Source organism: Parambassis ranga, chromosome 13 (genome assembly GCF_900634625.1).
Source record: "Parambassis ranga chromosome 13, fParRan2.1, whole genome shotgun sequence".
NCBI lineage: Eukaryota > Metazoa > Chordata > Actinopteri > Ambassidae > Parambassis > Parambassis ranga.
Genome location: NC_041033.1, coordinates 12,080,306 through 12,096,753, shown reverse-complemented (window position 1 = coordinate 12,096,753; position 16,448 = coordinate 12,080,306). Strand labels below are relative to the sequence as shown.

At 43.9% G+C, this 16,448-nt stretch overlaps 1 protein-coding gene across 2 annotated transcripts in view; it reads left to right on the top strand.

The window, feature by feature from the left end:
• Positions 1-8,283: 8,283 nt before the first annotated feature.
• Positions 8,284-16,448, top strand: part of LOC114445385 (cGMP-inhibited 3',5'-cyclic phosphodiesterase A-like) — a 39,108-nt gene continuing 30,943 nt past the window's right edge. For both annotated transcript variants that reach the window (XR_003671630.1, XM_028420418.1), the window contains exon 1: positions 8,284-9,552. Coding sequence is in view for 1 of the 2 variants with exons in the window: in XM_028420418.1 (XP_028276219.1) it covers positions 8,638-9,552 (915 nt within the window). In the remaining variant the exon portion in view is untranslated. The remainder of the gene's footprint in view (positions 9,553-16,448) is intronic.

Here is a 16,448-nt window from a genome sequence, read left to right as displayed (position 1 = left end):
GGTCACCCACCATCCCCCTAAGACACAAGAACCCCCCCCCCCCCCACACACACACACACACCATATATACACATATATATATATATATATATATATACCCTGTATAACCCCAAAAACTCTGTTTATGTGTGTGTGTGTATAAAAACAGGGGTTTTGCGTGACATGTTCCAAGTCATTAGTGGTGAGAACAGGCCAGTATGGGAGATTTATCTCCGTTGGAGGGAAACAAACAGGATATGGAACATTTAATGCTGCACTAACTCATAAACAAATTCTTATCCATCATATGGTAATACTTACAGAGAGACTGCAGTGGACTCAACAAGGTGTGTGTGTGTGTGTTTGTGTGTCAATGTGTGTTCCATGTGAGGTTTTCTTTTTCAGCAAAGCAGCTTCACTGAGTTAAACAGAATAAATTATGACTACTTTGATACTATTTGTGTTGTCGAGACAACCACATAATTCTTGGTGGCTCAGCAGGATTTCAACTCTCCACTATGGAAAGTGAAATTTTTCAGTGCACGCCATACAGACATTAATTTAAAAATAAGACCATATCTCATTAACTCTTTTAAGAATCCAGAGTAACTGATATTCACACTCTTTGTGCAACCTTTGAATTAAGACAACATCCTTCTAAGAAGATGATGGCATCCAATTCATCCACATTCAAGATGCTAATCTGACCACTATGCTGACCTACCTGCTAGCACTGATGCAATCCTCTCATTTAGTCGCTGGGTGTGAAACTGAGATTTACAGTTACAAAAGGTTAAATGTCATAATTCATCTGAGGAAGAAAAAAAGATTTCTGGCTCCTAAAACTAAATTTCTTCATGCTGTCAGTTTTCTATCCTGTATATTTACAGCTGCTCTGAGATGGCAGATACTGCTGCTTCAAGCAAGTGACAATCAACACAAAACTTTTTGGTCCTGATCCAACAGTGCGATGACACAATGCATTGCTGTGCTTCTAGAATGATCAGTATCAGATTGTCAGTATGCTGACACCAAGATTTTCTTTTGCATTATGCAATGCAGTTCATCCTTGGATTATTCTTTAGTTTCTAGATTCAGTTTGTAACAAAAAAAACAAATTCTCTTCAAAAATGTTCAGTTTTTCTTTAATATTTTAGAGCAGCACTCAAAGACATATGTACAGTATATAATCTCCATTAACAGAATGTAGGCTTTGAATGCCCCCACTCCACATACAAAAACAAACACTAAAAATCATTGCACCCCTCTCTGAGTTTCCTCTATGCTCAGATTCAGCTTTTTCTGTGCCGTCCTCAGGCGATCACTAATTTGGTGTTCTTTGTGTGGAGCAGTGAGTCGTCGTGTGTCATCAAAATAGTACAGCAGGCTCTCCACAGTTGCTGTTTGAGTGTGCTGCAGCAGGCACATGTAAAGACCCCACCACCACCCCACCCCTTCGGAGCAGGAAGGGGGGTCAAAGCAGCACCTTCAAATAATATTTCTGGTGGTTAGCAAAAACATGGAGAGGCAGAGGAGAGAAGTGAGAGAGAGCAGTCATCTTACTCTGCTGCACAGCACCCTGAGACACAGTCCACCCTCTCTCTTCACATTTGCACATGTACACAAACTCAGTGGCGCACAAACACACACACACAGGTTCTCCTTTAACAAGCATGAGCACAGGCAGCCTCTTCTCTCTGCCTGCCAAACAACCAGCACAACATGTCTTTTTGGTGTATGTCAAAGCGTGACTGACAACCTCGTGTGCCGTAATACAAAAATGTTAGCAGGTTAGACGAGGCATGCACATGAGCAAAAGCTTTTAGTAACTAGTAACTTTTAGTATTGGTTCACATTTTCACAATAAAATAAGGTGACGTGTCAGTGCAAGGTGCTGCCCTGCATTGTTTGAAATTGTTTCAAAACTCTTGATCTCAGAGAAGAGAAATGTTTTGTGTAGAAACATTGTAGACAGTGTTTTTAAGAGGTCTACATGTAGGTGATAATGGCTACTTTCCTGAATCTAAACTGATTTTAGCAGCATATCTTAACAGCGTCGTAGCACGGGGAAATACATCGCCTTTCTTCTGGTTATAGTTACAATATAATATAGTTAGTGAATAGTTATCCCTGAGATTCTCATGGAATCTGGTTTAACTCTAGTTTGTTTAATCGCCCTCTGAATCACACTTGTTAGATGCACATCTGTACAGATGTTTGCTTGTGGTCAGAGGTGTAATCTGCAATCATCGAGCAGTGACATGGGGGCAGAAGCGGCAAAGCTTATTTCAAGCTGCATACAGTAACATAACATTCCTGTAAATGGTAAAGCCACTTACCCTGTGTTAAATTACTTTCTTTTATTACCTACACATGCTATTCACACATTGACACTGTGAGTCAAAAAGTTGCGTGTGAAACAATAAGCACTTACACACATTCATCAACAAAAACATTAAGGTGTGGTTGTTTCAGTTGAATAAAAAAATAAATCCATTAGTCCTGCTGCAAACCAAAGACTTAACACAATATATTGTCCACGAGTTCTGTCCTCTACATCGCCCAGTGCATAAATATGATGACAGAGTAGATCTCAGGATGCATACATGTGGCAGTTTACTGATAACTTAAAATCAAAGCTCACAGGCTCACATCCAGTTCTGTTCAAACACTTCCCATTGATAGATGACACTGTTACACCACTTCCTCTGTACAACTGGAGGACTGTGTCTGGACAATGTCTCCCAGAGGAAAGGACAAGGAATGTTATTATCATGGCTACCTTTGCCAAATGTGATTTACAGTGTGTTAGTGGGGGGATGTACAGCACAGACAGACCTGAACCCTGCAGGAGTTGGAAACATATTTACTCAAGTAGCCTACTGTACAAATAGTTTAATGTTATTTTATGTTTTCAATGCTGTTTTAGTCATTTTTAATGACATTTTAATGTGGGAATTTCACTTGTAATGGAGTCATTTTATATATATTTTCATTGCATGTGAAAAATAAACAGACTATTTAGAGAAGGTTGAAGCAAGGCGTCTGGACTTGTAGAGTTTTCTAGAAGACGTTTCGCTGCTCATCCAAGCAGCTTCATCAGTTCTAACTGTTTGGTGGGGAAACATGGTTTATATGTGGTTACAGACCTCAGTGGGTGGGTCTGGGTAAAACTTAAAAAACTTAAAAAACAATAGCACTAAATGTTTCCATACTTACCTGTGATGTTCTGGCTGACTGGGCCAGGTGTGTCTAACGACTGGCTAACGACTATGAAACTGCCGGAGGGGGACTGGTTGACAGCCCTTTGTTCTTACTGTGATTATGTGCAAACTTCCTGGGAATGGATGGAATCACTGCATTGTATGTGGTAGAAAGATGATGTCTGAGGCCACCACCTCTGTTAAGGGAAGGTTTTTCCAGCTTAACATAGATGGCTTCCTTGACTCCTCTTTCATACCACCTTTCCTCTCTGTCTAAAATGTGAACATTGTTGTCCTCAAAGGAGTGTCCTTTGTCTTTGAGGTGGAGGTGAACAGCTGAGTCTTGTCCTGAGGAGGTGGCTCTCCTGTGCTGAGCCATTCTTCTGTGGAGTGGTTGTTTAGTTTCTCCAATGTACAGATCAGAACATTCCTCACTGCACTGGACTGCATATATCACATTACTGTGTTTCTCCCTGGGAATCTTATCCTTCGGGTGAACCAGTCTCTGTCTCAGTGTTGTCATAGGTTTGAAATGGACCGGGATGTCATGGTTGTTGAAGATCCTGCGGAGTTTCTCTGATACTCCTGACACATATGGAATGGAGATGTTCTTTCTCCGCCTGGTGTTGTCCTTCTTCTTGTTGTTGGGGGGTCTTGTTTTTGTGGCTTTGATGAGTGCCCACTTCGGGTAGCCACATGTTTGCAGGGCCTTCCTGATGTGGTGTTGCTCCTTCTTCTTCCCCTCTGAGCTGGTGGGTACAGTTTGTGCTCTGTGCTGCAAGGTCCTGATGACTCCCAGTTTGTGTTCCAGTGGGTGGTGTGAATCAAACAACAGATACTGGTCCGTGTGTGTGGGTTTCCTGTACACTTCCACATTGAGGCTCCTGTCCTCCTCAATGTGTACTGTGCAGTCCAAGAAGGCCAGATTGTTGTCCTTAGTGTCCTCGCGAGTGAACTTGATGTTGTTATCCACTGCGTTGATGTGTTCTGTGAACCGTTCCACTTCGTTGGTCTTGATTTTAACCCAGGTGTCATCCACATATCTAAACCAGTGGGTGGGGGTGGTTCCAGGATAGGAACTCAGGGCTCTTCTCTCCACTTCTTCCATGTAGAGGTTGGCCACAATAGGAGACACAGGTGATCCCATCGCACAGCCGTGCTTCTGTCTGTAAAAGTTCCCATTGTACTGGAAATAAGTGGTGGTCAGGCAGAGGTCCAGCAGGTCACAGATGTGGTCTGGCGTTAGGTTGGTTCTCTCCTTGAGTGTGCTGTCTTGTGTGAGGCACGTCCTTACCATCTCTGTGGCTTCTGATGTAGGGATGCAGGTGAACAAGGAGGTGACATCAAATGAGACCATGGTGTCGTCTGGGTCCATTTGGATCTTCTCCACCTTGTTCACAAAGTCCTGAGAGTTGTGGATGTGATGTGGTGTGTCACCTACCAGTGGTGTCAGGAGTTCAGCCAAGTGCTTAGCCACGTTGTATGTGACTGAGTTTGTGCTGCTGACGATGGGTCTGAGGGGGACTCCTTCCTTGTGTATCTTGGGGAGTCCATACAGGCGTGGAGTGGCTTCCCCCGGATACAGTCGAAAGTAGAGCTTGCGGTTGATGATTTGGTCCTTCTCCAGTTTTTGTAGGTAGCTGACTAGTTTCTTCTTGTAGTTTCCGGTGGGGTCCCTCTTCAGTGTCTCATATGTGGCTGTGTCACTGAGGAGATCTGTCACTTTGGAGTGGTAGTCCTGTGTGTTGAGCACCACTGTGCATCTTCCTTTGTCTGCTGATAAGATGGTAATGTCCCGGTCCTTTTGTAGTGCAATCAGGGCCTTCCTTTCATCACTGGAGAGGTTGGATGGCGGTGCTTTAGCAGTGGAGAGTGTGGATGTGACCTTCAAGCGGAGTTGCTCAGCTTCTGTGTCTGTCAGGTTGTTGTTCTTGATGGCTGACTCTGTGGCTGTGATGAGGTCCACCACTGGAATCTGCTCTGGCGAGATGGCAAAGTATCTCGCCAGAGCAGATTCCAGTGGTGGACCTCATCACAGCCACAGAGTCAGCCATCAAGAACAACAACCTGACAGACACAGAAGCTGAGCAACTCCGCTTGAAGGTCACATCCACACTCTCCACTGCTAAAGCACCGCCATCCAACCTCTCCAGTGATGAAAGGAAGGCCCTGATTGCACTACAAAAGGACCGGGACATTACCATCTTATCAGCAGACAAAGGAAGATGCACAGTGGTGCTCAACACACAGGACTACCACTCCAAAGTGACAGATCTCCTCAGTGACACAGCCACATATGAGACACTGAAGAGGGACCCCACCGGAAACTACAAGAAGAAACTAGTCAGCTACCTACAAAAACTGGAGAAGGACCAAATCATCAACCGCAAGCTCTACTTTCGACTGTATCCGGGGGAAGCCACTCCACGCCTGTATGGACTCCCCAAGATACACAAGGAAGGAGTCCCCCTCAGACCCATCGTCAGCAGCACAAACTCAGTCACATACAACGTGGCTAAGCACTTGGCTGAACTCCTGACACCACTGGTAGGTGACACACCACATCACATCCACAACTCTCAGGACTTTGTGAACAAGGTGGAGAAGATCCAAATGGACCCAGACGACACCATGGTCTCATTTGATGTCACCTCCTTGTTCACCTGCATCCCTACATCAGAAGCCACAGAGATGGTAAGGACGTGCCTCACACAAGACAGCACACTCAAGGAGAGAACCAACCTAACGCCAGACCACATCTGTGACCTGCTGGACCTCTGCCTGACCACCACTTATTTCCAGTACAATGGGAACTTTTACAGACAGAAGCACGGCTGTGCGATGGGATCACCTGTGTCTCCTATTGTGGCCAACCTCTACATGGAAGAAGTGGAGAGAAGAGCCCTGAGTTCCTATCCTGGAACCACCCCCACCCACTGGTTTAGATATGTGGATGACACCTGGGTTAAAATCAAGACCAACGAAGTGGAACGGTTCACAGAACACATCAACGCAGTGGATAACAACATCAAGTTCACTCGCGAGGACACTAAGGACAACAATCTGGCCTTCTTGGACTGCACAGTACACATTGAGGAGGACAGGAGCCTCAATGTGGAAGTGTACAGGAAACCCACACACACGGACCAGTATCTGTTGTTTGATTCACACCACCCACTGGAACACAAACTGGGAGTCATCAGGACCTTGCAGCACAGAGCACAAACTGTACCCACCAGCTCAGAGGGGAAGAAGAAGGAGCAACACCACATCAGGAAGGCCCTGCAAACATGTGGCTACCCGAAGTGGGCACTCATCAAAGCCACAAAAACAAGACCCCCCAACAACAAGAAGAAGGACAACACCAGGCGGAGAAAGAACATCTCCATTCCATATGTGTCAGGAGTATCAGAGAAACTCCGCAGGATCTTCAACAACCATGACATCCCGGTCCATTTCAAACCTATGACAACACTGAGACAGAGACTGGTTCACCCGAAGGATAAGATTCCCAGGGAGAAACACAGTAATGTGATATATGCAGTCCAGTGCAGTGAGGAATGTTCTGATCTGTACATTGGAGAAACTAAACAACCACTCCACAGAAGAATGGCTCAGCACAGGAGAGCCACCTCCTCAGGACAAGACTCAGCTGTTCACCTCCACCTCAAAGACAAAGGACACTCCTTTGAGGACAACAATGTTCACATTTTAGACAGAGAGGAAAGGTGGTATGAAAGAGGAGTCAAGGAAGCCATCTATGTTAAGCTGGAAAAACCTTCCCTTAACAGAGGTGGTGGCCTCAGACATCATCTTTCTACCACATACAATGCAGTGATTCCATCCATTCCCAGGAAGTTTGCACATAATCACAGTAAGAACAAAGGGCTGTCAACCAGTCCCCCTCCGGCAGTTTCATAGTCGTTAGCCAGTCGTTAGACACACCTGGCCCAGTCAGCCAGAACATCACAGGTAAGTATGGAAACATTTAGTGCTATTGTTTTTTAAGTTTTTTAAGTTTTACCCAGACCCACCCACTGAGGTCTGTAACCACATATAAACCATGTTTCCCCACCAAACAGTTAGAACTGATGAAGCTGCTTGGATGAGCAGCGAAACGTCTTCTAGAAAACTCTACAAGTCCAGACGCCTTGCTTCAACCTTCTCTACGTATGATGACCTGGATGACTGAGAATCTTCATCAACAAACAGACTATTACCTTTTGTGTATTAAATTGTCCTTTTTTTATGACCAGACAAATGTCCACCATCCATTGTGATGGTATGACATGAGATTTATGCCCTGATTATACTTGATTGATTGCACCGGCCCATGTTGTGCAACATGAAAACACTGTTACATCACAACACAAACTACTTCTATGAGACAAACTGGATCTATTAGACAAATGTTTTCAACTTCAGTCTCAACAAATCAGAGAACAACATCTGTAACACTTTTTTTTTACTGGACCGATGTATTTGACTGCACTAAATGAATAATTCTACAAGAGGAGATAACAGGGCTGAGATAGCTTTATGTGATTGCAGCGCATCCTTTTTAAATCCTCTCATAAAAATGTAGGGCAAACAGGTGAAGGCTGCTAAATTGTCCTGTCACACAGGGAGGCAGAGGATGATGTGATTTAGGATTTTAATCCAGAAATAAAATCATGGGGAGCAAGATGATTATTACCAGGGCAACGTTTTGTTGGACTGTGCTTTTTTTTTAATTTTACATTAGCTTTTCCTCCTCTGACTGATGTAAGGATATCGTTATGTGGTATCAGTACCATATCCATTTTTGATGTCATATTTACAGTGCAGGTAAAATACACATGATTACTTTAAATCATTATCATAAGGTGTTGCTCCATGTTCCAGAACATGCCCAGGAAATCTTCATGTAAACATGGCATGCAGCCACTGCGAACTGAGTCATATCCAGAGCAGAGCGCAGCCTGCAGAATGAACAGAAACACGGGAGGAGAGACGTGACGGAGGAATCACCGGAGCGGCACTTACAAGCGGAGTGTTTAGTGGGAGGAGAGAGAGAGAGAGAGAGAGAGAGAGAGAGAGAGAGAGAGAGAGAGAGAGAGATACTATGGGGAAGAGTTGAGGCAGTGGCCTGGATGTGTGAAACGCCAGGGGTTGCTTTTTTGGTTCACTGGTTGACTACCAGGGGCAACTCAATACTCCACCAAATGTAACAGGGAACTTTTGAACAACAAAAACAGAAGAGCAAAAAAAAGTTGTGCAGCAAAGAGTTACGCAGTGTTTGAATTATGTGCAAACTTTAGATTTTGGAGCCAAGTCACTCCTGACCAGAGTTTTTTTGTGCACAACAACATGCATCATCATGGGAACTTGGTAGAATGAGACACTCACATTGAGACTAAAGTCTATTATTTCCCCGGACGGTCAGCAATAGCAGTATTCCGCTTGACTGATAACGATGGCCTTGGAAGCAGACAGCGACAGAGGTTCATCAAGAAGCGCTCATGAAAAATATCCCCGGGCAGCGTTGGAGCGCAACGGCTACGTGAAGACATGTGTCACCCCGTTGTACCAGGACGCAGGGAGCCAGTCGTGGCTGAGACTCGCCGTGACATGGACTTGCAGAGGAGTGTCGTCTGCGGTCTGCGTTGCCTCCATCTCCGTTATTCTCGCTCTGCTGCTCAGATTGGTCGACTGGGATGCAGGCAGCAGCAGCAGCAGCAACGGAAATAGCAGCGGCTCCGGCTCTCGTCTTCATTTCGCGGCGGGCTGCGCGGTGGAGTTGCTTTTGACTGTGTGTTACTGCGTCTCTCCCGTATTTACACTCGTATGTGCCTTCTTCTGGGTCGGGCTCTATCTGATTCGCTGCGGGGTGCTAATCCGTTCCGCGTTGTTTTTGTTAGCGGTGTGCCACTTGGGCGAAGCCGCGGCGCAGTCTCTCCTGCGCGGCGCCGAGGAGCAGCTGCTGTCCTTCCCCGCAACCCTGGTAGTCCTCGGCTGCCTGGGCAGCGGGGCTCTGCTGGTCGTCCGGCTGGGTCAGGGAGTGTCCATCCTCGTCTTCATTAGCGTCATCAGAGCTGTCTCCCTCGTTTCTCTGAGCAGAGTCCGGGCCAGTTGGAGACCTTACCTGGCCTACCTGCTGGGGCTGCTGGGGGTTTTGCTTGCGAGGTATGCTGACCGGCTCTTGCCGGCCTCAGGGACCAGCGGGACGGGGTGCTGTGGCTCTGTGACCGGGGCGAAGGAGGAGGACATCCCTGTCTTCAAAAGGAGACGGAGGTCCAGCTCCATAGCGGCCTCGGAACTGATGGCTCACACTCAGAGCAACAGCAAGTCCCACCGCAGGACTTCGCTGCCTTGCATTCCGCGGGACCAGGTAAGACATGTCCAACTTTGGAGCATAGCCTATTGGACGGTCACTGCTTTGCTTGTATGACCTTTCAACTAATGTAGGCCTGTAACGCTTTTTGCTGTCCTCTCTTCCCATGATGGCATGCGTGGCAGCTTCACGCGTGTTCCCTCCATTACATCGGCCCAACACAATTATATAGGTTTCAATGACAATCACAGTAATTATTTTGATGTCAGGATTATAATGGCCTGTCTGCACCACACGCCTTCGCCTGCAGTTTCTCAGGGTGACTGTGATCCACGGCTGCTTTAGTGTTTTGAATTGCAACATCCTCCACATCCCTCAGACCCTGCTGTTTACCTTTCCTCTGACAGTGCTGTTAATGTGCTCATCATCGCCCTGCTCTGCACTGTTTGTGCTCCTGATAAGCAAATGGACGGTGCGTTTATCATGTGTGCATATAGGTGTGAAGTCACATATAAATATTTTGAAAGCCTTTCTGACGGCCAGTGGTGTGGTGTCATCTCTGCACACTAGGACAGTAAGAAGTGAACAGTGGGAGAACAGCCATAGTTAAAGCAGGCTCTTCTGATCTCTTCATTAAAAGGAAACCAAATAATCATCAATTATTGACTTTTCTGGAAAGGCACAGAGGAGATGCACAGATGAAGAGGATGGTTTACAGTGTGAGCTATTAGAATTACCCATGAATGAAGCAGACGTGATGTAATAAACTCTCACACTCTGGTCCAGTCAGCTATAGGGCTTGAAGTGCATCACTATGAGCATATTTTCTTGGATTATATTGTGGTTCTTAATCTGTTGAATTTAGACAAATCTGCCTATTAATTTGAAATTATGAATATCACCTCTGCTTGTAACTGTAAGTGTTACACTATGACTTGACAGAAAATGAAGCTCTAAAAGGTGCAACCTGCAGAATAAGCTTTACAGTATATTATATATTTCTTTGCACTCTAGATTAGATTGCTCCAGATTGCTGTGGTAAATACGAACTTGATTTTAACAAAATCTGACAAAGTAAGAGGAAATGTGAAACCAAACGTAGCCTAATTGATAGGTCTTTATGTAAGAGGGGATGTGTTTACTTCTGGCTGTAACAAGCAATGTTTCCAGCAGCCCACCTTTCATACTGATGAATGCTACTTGCTCCAAATACCGTACCCTCCTGCTGTTATTTGTTCTCATGCCCTCCAGTGACAAACTGAGACAAAACCAACGTAATGTGGGGGGTAATAAATCTGAAACGTTGCCATGTGGGAAACAGAACAGGGGATCCATGCACGCTGTAAGCAGAGCGAGGATTCAGTGATCATTCTGAGTCGGTGAGCTTGTGTCACACTGGCTTAGTGAAAGAAGCAGCATAATCCTGATTACGCTGGTCTTTTCCCTCAACTTTACACTGATCTCATTTGTAGATTTTGAGTAAAAGAAAAGCTGATGTGTGATTGTTGTTTTATGGGTAAATTCTGTAATCATGCTTCAGTACTCAGAGGGATTCCTTCATTATTTGTAAACCGTGTTATTTGTTGTTTAGAAAAAGGCAGTTTAAAATGATGTTCACATGGTTTTTATGTCTCTAGACCAAAGTTACATACAGCCTCACTGAGACACTAATCAGCACACAGATCAAAGCACATTGATCATGAGTAGAAAATCAGAAAAAAATGCAGACAAGTAGTTGTAAAGGCATTATACTGAGTATTTTAGTGCGATGCAAACAATAGATAAGAAATATTCAGAGCACTTTATCACTTTCTCTCTGTGTTATCATGCATATAATGAGTCTACAGATTTAACCCTTTATCAACACGTTTATTTTCCTACTCTAGGTCAGCCTATGCTGTATTATAACCACACCGCACTGGTTCTGAATCCCATCTCACAGGTTTCATCCTTTCTTCTGGTGGCTGTAGTCGTTCCCACATCAGCTGTCTTTCTCTTGATGCTTGGTTGTTCATGGGTAATTGGTATCTAGGGAACACTGAGTTAGTGGACTATCTGTACTATTAGAACAGCTCCATTACCCGTTCTGCTCCACTATGTCTGGAACAGGAATGATGACAAATTGAACTCTGAAACTCTGAAAACTCTGAAAAAAAACCCTCTCAGCTGACCAGATGCTGAGGACGGCGTGTCCTCTTGTAGCCTTTCCTCACTGTGTAATCTGCAGGACCAGTCAGAGGAACATGGAGATTGATGTGGGACACTGAGAGAGGAAACACAAAAACAAAGGGATTGTAATCTATGTTTCTAAAATGTCACAGAAATGCAGAATAAAGCACCTGATTTTACTGTAATTCTGTTGAGCTGAGAGGCTGAAATACAAATGAGCAGTGTGTGAGTCACTGAGATGATCAATGCTAAAACATGCTAAAAAGTTGCACAGATCTGCTTAATGACGCTCTGCAGATAGTTGGCAGTTACACCAAAGGTTTGATTACAGTCACTTGTGGCAAACAGTGTGATGTATTTATGGTGAGTTACAGATTAATGAAGACCAAGGCTTGCTTTCCAAACATGTGCTGCATGTCTCAGTTTCAATTTCAGTTTTGTCATTCTTGATGACCAAACCGGCACCTGCAGAGTTTTCGACCATACAGACTTAATACAAGGGTGCAGGGGAGAGGCTGTGTGAGTTGATAAGTAGTTATTATTCACTTCTAAGACATTGCGGCAGAATCTTGGGACAGGAAGGCAACAAACAACTGCACATTATAAGCTACTACACTTTGTCCCAAAGAGACCATATCTGAAAGGTCGACAGGACCCCCTCATAATGAATCTCACAATAACACAATAATAATATGTAGCCTTCCACATGAATAGAGCCCTGTGTGCATGCATGGGTCTTAAACCATGAATTCATCTTTAAAGTTTAAAATTTAAAAACATAATTAAAGTTACAACATGCAGCAAAACGCTGATGATTCATTAGTACCAGAAATATATAACTCCCTATAAAGTAAGCTGCTATAGAATCTACAAAGGACTGAATTCAAGACACAGTTCTAGTCAGTGCATCAAACAGACTTTGTGGGAAAATGACCTCATGGGTAAGAAACTCAGCTCGAATAATTATATATTTTATGAATACATTTTACATCCTCACACTCTGCTGCCTCTTACTGTCACTGTAAGCTGTCAAACTAGTATGACAGTGATGGCATTGATAGTTTTGTCATTTTATACCACTTGGATGTTTAGGACTAAGTTAGTGGTCAGTGCTTCTTCTTCAACACTAGGCAGCATGAAATAATACTCCAGAATCACAACATGCTACTGATAAAGCAGACTGGGTGTGTTTGTATCATTGCACATACATTATTTGGAATTTCAGAGAAGTTCTAGTCAGATTTATCTTTCACTCTCCTCCATTATCTTGGAGTCTCTCTCGGACACAATCGCACACAGTTTGTGGGTACAGTTTATCCATACTGTAGGTAATGAAGCTCTCCAGAGTGCAGTTGTACCTGAGAGAAGCGGGGGGTTTCATCAAGCGTTGCTTGTGCAGTATTTATGAAGCAGGCTGGTGCAGCCTGCCAAGCCAGAGGCAAGGCAGGCACTCTGCTGAACTGGAAGCTGGGAAATAGCACTGGCTCAGCTCCATGGCTTTATTTCTGTATTTGAATAGGATTTGTTGTTTTGCTGATGCACTGCTCTGTTGAACCTTATATGATTCTAATGAGAGGTTTCTACGCTCAACATGATGCAGATTACAGTCTTAATATTAAAGAATGGTGACATGAATTTTACTCCATTATGATCCTCCTGGACCTGCTCCACACAGAGGCCTCGTGTTTTGACAGAAGTTGTTTGTCTTTTAGCCAGGGTCTCGGTGGGATGGGGATTGTAGGGAATAGCAGTTTTTGGGTCACATGCAACTGAAAAGAACTGGCTGTGTACAAGATAACGGAATCCATAAATAGAATGGCTAAAAAAAGCAACTATGTTTCAAAGTGTTTAATGTTTTTGATGCTGTTTTCCTGTCTGTAAAGTTATGATAAGCTTCACTACATTATACCATGAATAAGGCTGTTCTGTCTTGCGTAGCATATTCATCATCTCATCACCACATACACTATCTGTGTCAAACAGGAGGGGAAAGGAGGGAGAGAGACAGATTTTAAACATGTGCTCTGAAATCTATTTGCGGGAAGGCCCACATTCTCTCACTGACGCACATACATTTCCAGGGAGACACACAACCTGCTCCAGTCGCAAGAGCTATCGCACTTTGAACAGCATCCAGGCTTAATATAACTTTTTAAAGATAATCTTTTGTTTATAGTTCTAATGGGCGGATAATACACTCAGGTATTAACTTTAGAGGCATGACTCAGTAAAATGTTATGTTAAATGACAACTACTTTTTTTCCACAAACAATGTGCATGTCGTTGGGTTTTAAGGAACATGAACAATGAGTGACAGATGTCAACCATATTTTGATGGTTTTATGAGGCAGATGGTTGACTTTAGGGGTCAGTTTGTAAGCTGATGGCCATATTTTATGTGGTTGTTTGAATAAGTGAATGTTAGGTTCTCTGGCCAGGTGGGGTCTTGTCACCTTGGTAGCAAAGAAAATGGCAGAAATGCTTAGTTTAGTTGCATAATCGCAAACAAACAACAACTAAGAAACAAGTGTTTTATCAATAAAGCTGCTTTTAAAATGTATAAATATGACATCTCTCCACCTCTGATCAGAGCCCCGAATGTCACACTGTAAAGCTTCGGGTCATGACAAAGGAAGTCTACAAAGCACATATGCGTATTGAAACTCACCTACCGTGGTGGCACAGGCCACATGAGGTCACCTGAATGCAGAAAATATACTAATTCTGATGTTAATATAAATCAGACCAGCAGAAAATCTAGCACCGCTCATTTAAATGATAATATCACACACAGGTTCATGAGGTTATATATTGTGGATGTTTTGTTTGCCCTCTTGTTGTTTACATTCATCTTTGGCTGATTAAATGATGCATAATTATCATTTATGAAGCAAAACTATGTAATAGAAAAAACACAGGTGAAAAGTTTTTAATTGAGGCAGAGGTGCAGCTCTAGCCTCATTCAAAACAAACAGGGAAGGCATTAGAGATAGTGGAATAGTGACTGAAAAACACTGGCATTAGGACAGGCTGCGTCCAGCCCCCGAGCAGCACTCACATAGCCAAAAATGGGTGAGTGTGCGGTGTGTTTATTAGTGTGTGTAAGGAAGAGCTGGAGGAAGGCCGGACAAACTAGCTTGAGGGGACCTAATGTAGGAGCAGCTACGTGAGAGAGAAGGAGGGAAGGGGCGGAAGGCAAGTGTTGAAAGATTTGCTGGGGAGGGTGAGGAAAAAAGGGGGAGTGAGAGGAGGAACTGCTGCCAAGCACAGCAGAAGTGTTGATGGTAAAAGGACAACTATCTGGTCCTTGTGTTGAGCCTCTGTGCTGATGTTCTAAACACACCATCACACTCTCTCATGGACTCACAGGCATTCTGTCAAGGCAAGTTTGTGTCGGTCAATCATATATTGCATATATGAGTGTGTCTGTGTCCATGTGATGTGAATATGGCTCCTTGACATGTGCTCCCACTAAGAGAGGACAGGGCCAGGGAAAAAAGAGAAAGAGCAAGAGCAAAGAAGAAACTGTGTGAGAGTAGCCTCCGCAGTGCTGCTGAAAGGCAGCAGCAAATAATTTTAACCTAGCCTGGCCACTCTTGTATACTGTACACGTGCTCACACGTTCACACACACAAACACATGCACACATACAGTGGCTTCCCTGCTGGCTGTCCAGATGAGGTTTGGTGGCCTTGGACAAGGATTGCCTTGTTACTCCATTCAATGGTGTGTTTTAGCTCCAAAATATGCTTGGTACGAGGTGAGCGGGGTGGGGTGGCTGGCCTGGGCAGGGGGCAGCAGTGACGAGCAGACTGTAGATCTGTCCATACGCCTGTCTTTACATCTGTCTGCTGTAACAAGCAGTCTGCGTGGGGCAGAGTTATAAAGACTGAATGTGTCTCCGAGTTCTTCACCTTTGTGACATTTGTCAGTTTAAGTGTAAGACTCATTTCACACTGTGTGATTCTCTTTTTACTGATTCCTTTTGGAGCATGAGCAGTTTAGCAATTTTGTACTGGACGCAAGGCGAGACTTTAAAACTGTATTTATGCAGGAATGGCCGACATGTACTCCTCTATGTGTTTCTTTCACAGCTGTGCTCCTAGACTTAGTTAACACCTACTGACATACCTGGGAGCTGCCCAACAGCAATATAGTGCTGACTGAGCTAACAAGCCTTAAAGAAGGTCGCTGGTTATCTTTTTTATAATTACCATCAAATCCATTTGATTTAACAAGTTTACTCTCATCTGTGTTAGATGAATATTTTTTTTATTAACACACTGAGGCTGATACAACAGGGGTCCACAAAACCCTCTGCTTTACTGCAATAACATCCACTGAAGCAGAGCATGCCCTGTTAATGGCTTAGCAAATGGAGTGCAGTGTAGAAAAATAAAATAGAAAACTGCTATAAACATGGAGCAACATGTCTGTGTGGAGGAAGTGTCAGACTGACACAGAAACACTGTACTGCCTGAGCAACAAATGATGTTCTGTTTACGCGGGTATCTTATATCAGGGAACAGACTTAGGTTCATTGTTTGTCTTTAAGGGGATTTGTCAACAATAAATAATAAAATATCTCCTTAATTAACAGCTAATTAAATGTCTTTGCCTTTATTCCCCATACTTTTTTTGGCAAAGTTTAGATCAATGCCTCTGCAAACTTTAGACCATCAGTGAGTTAAAACTCTTGCTCAGTGACTTGGATGTTATAGAGTGTCAGTCATCCCTCTTCTAGTGGACTCTATGAGATCATATTTTGGAAGAAATTAGCAGCT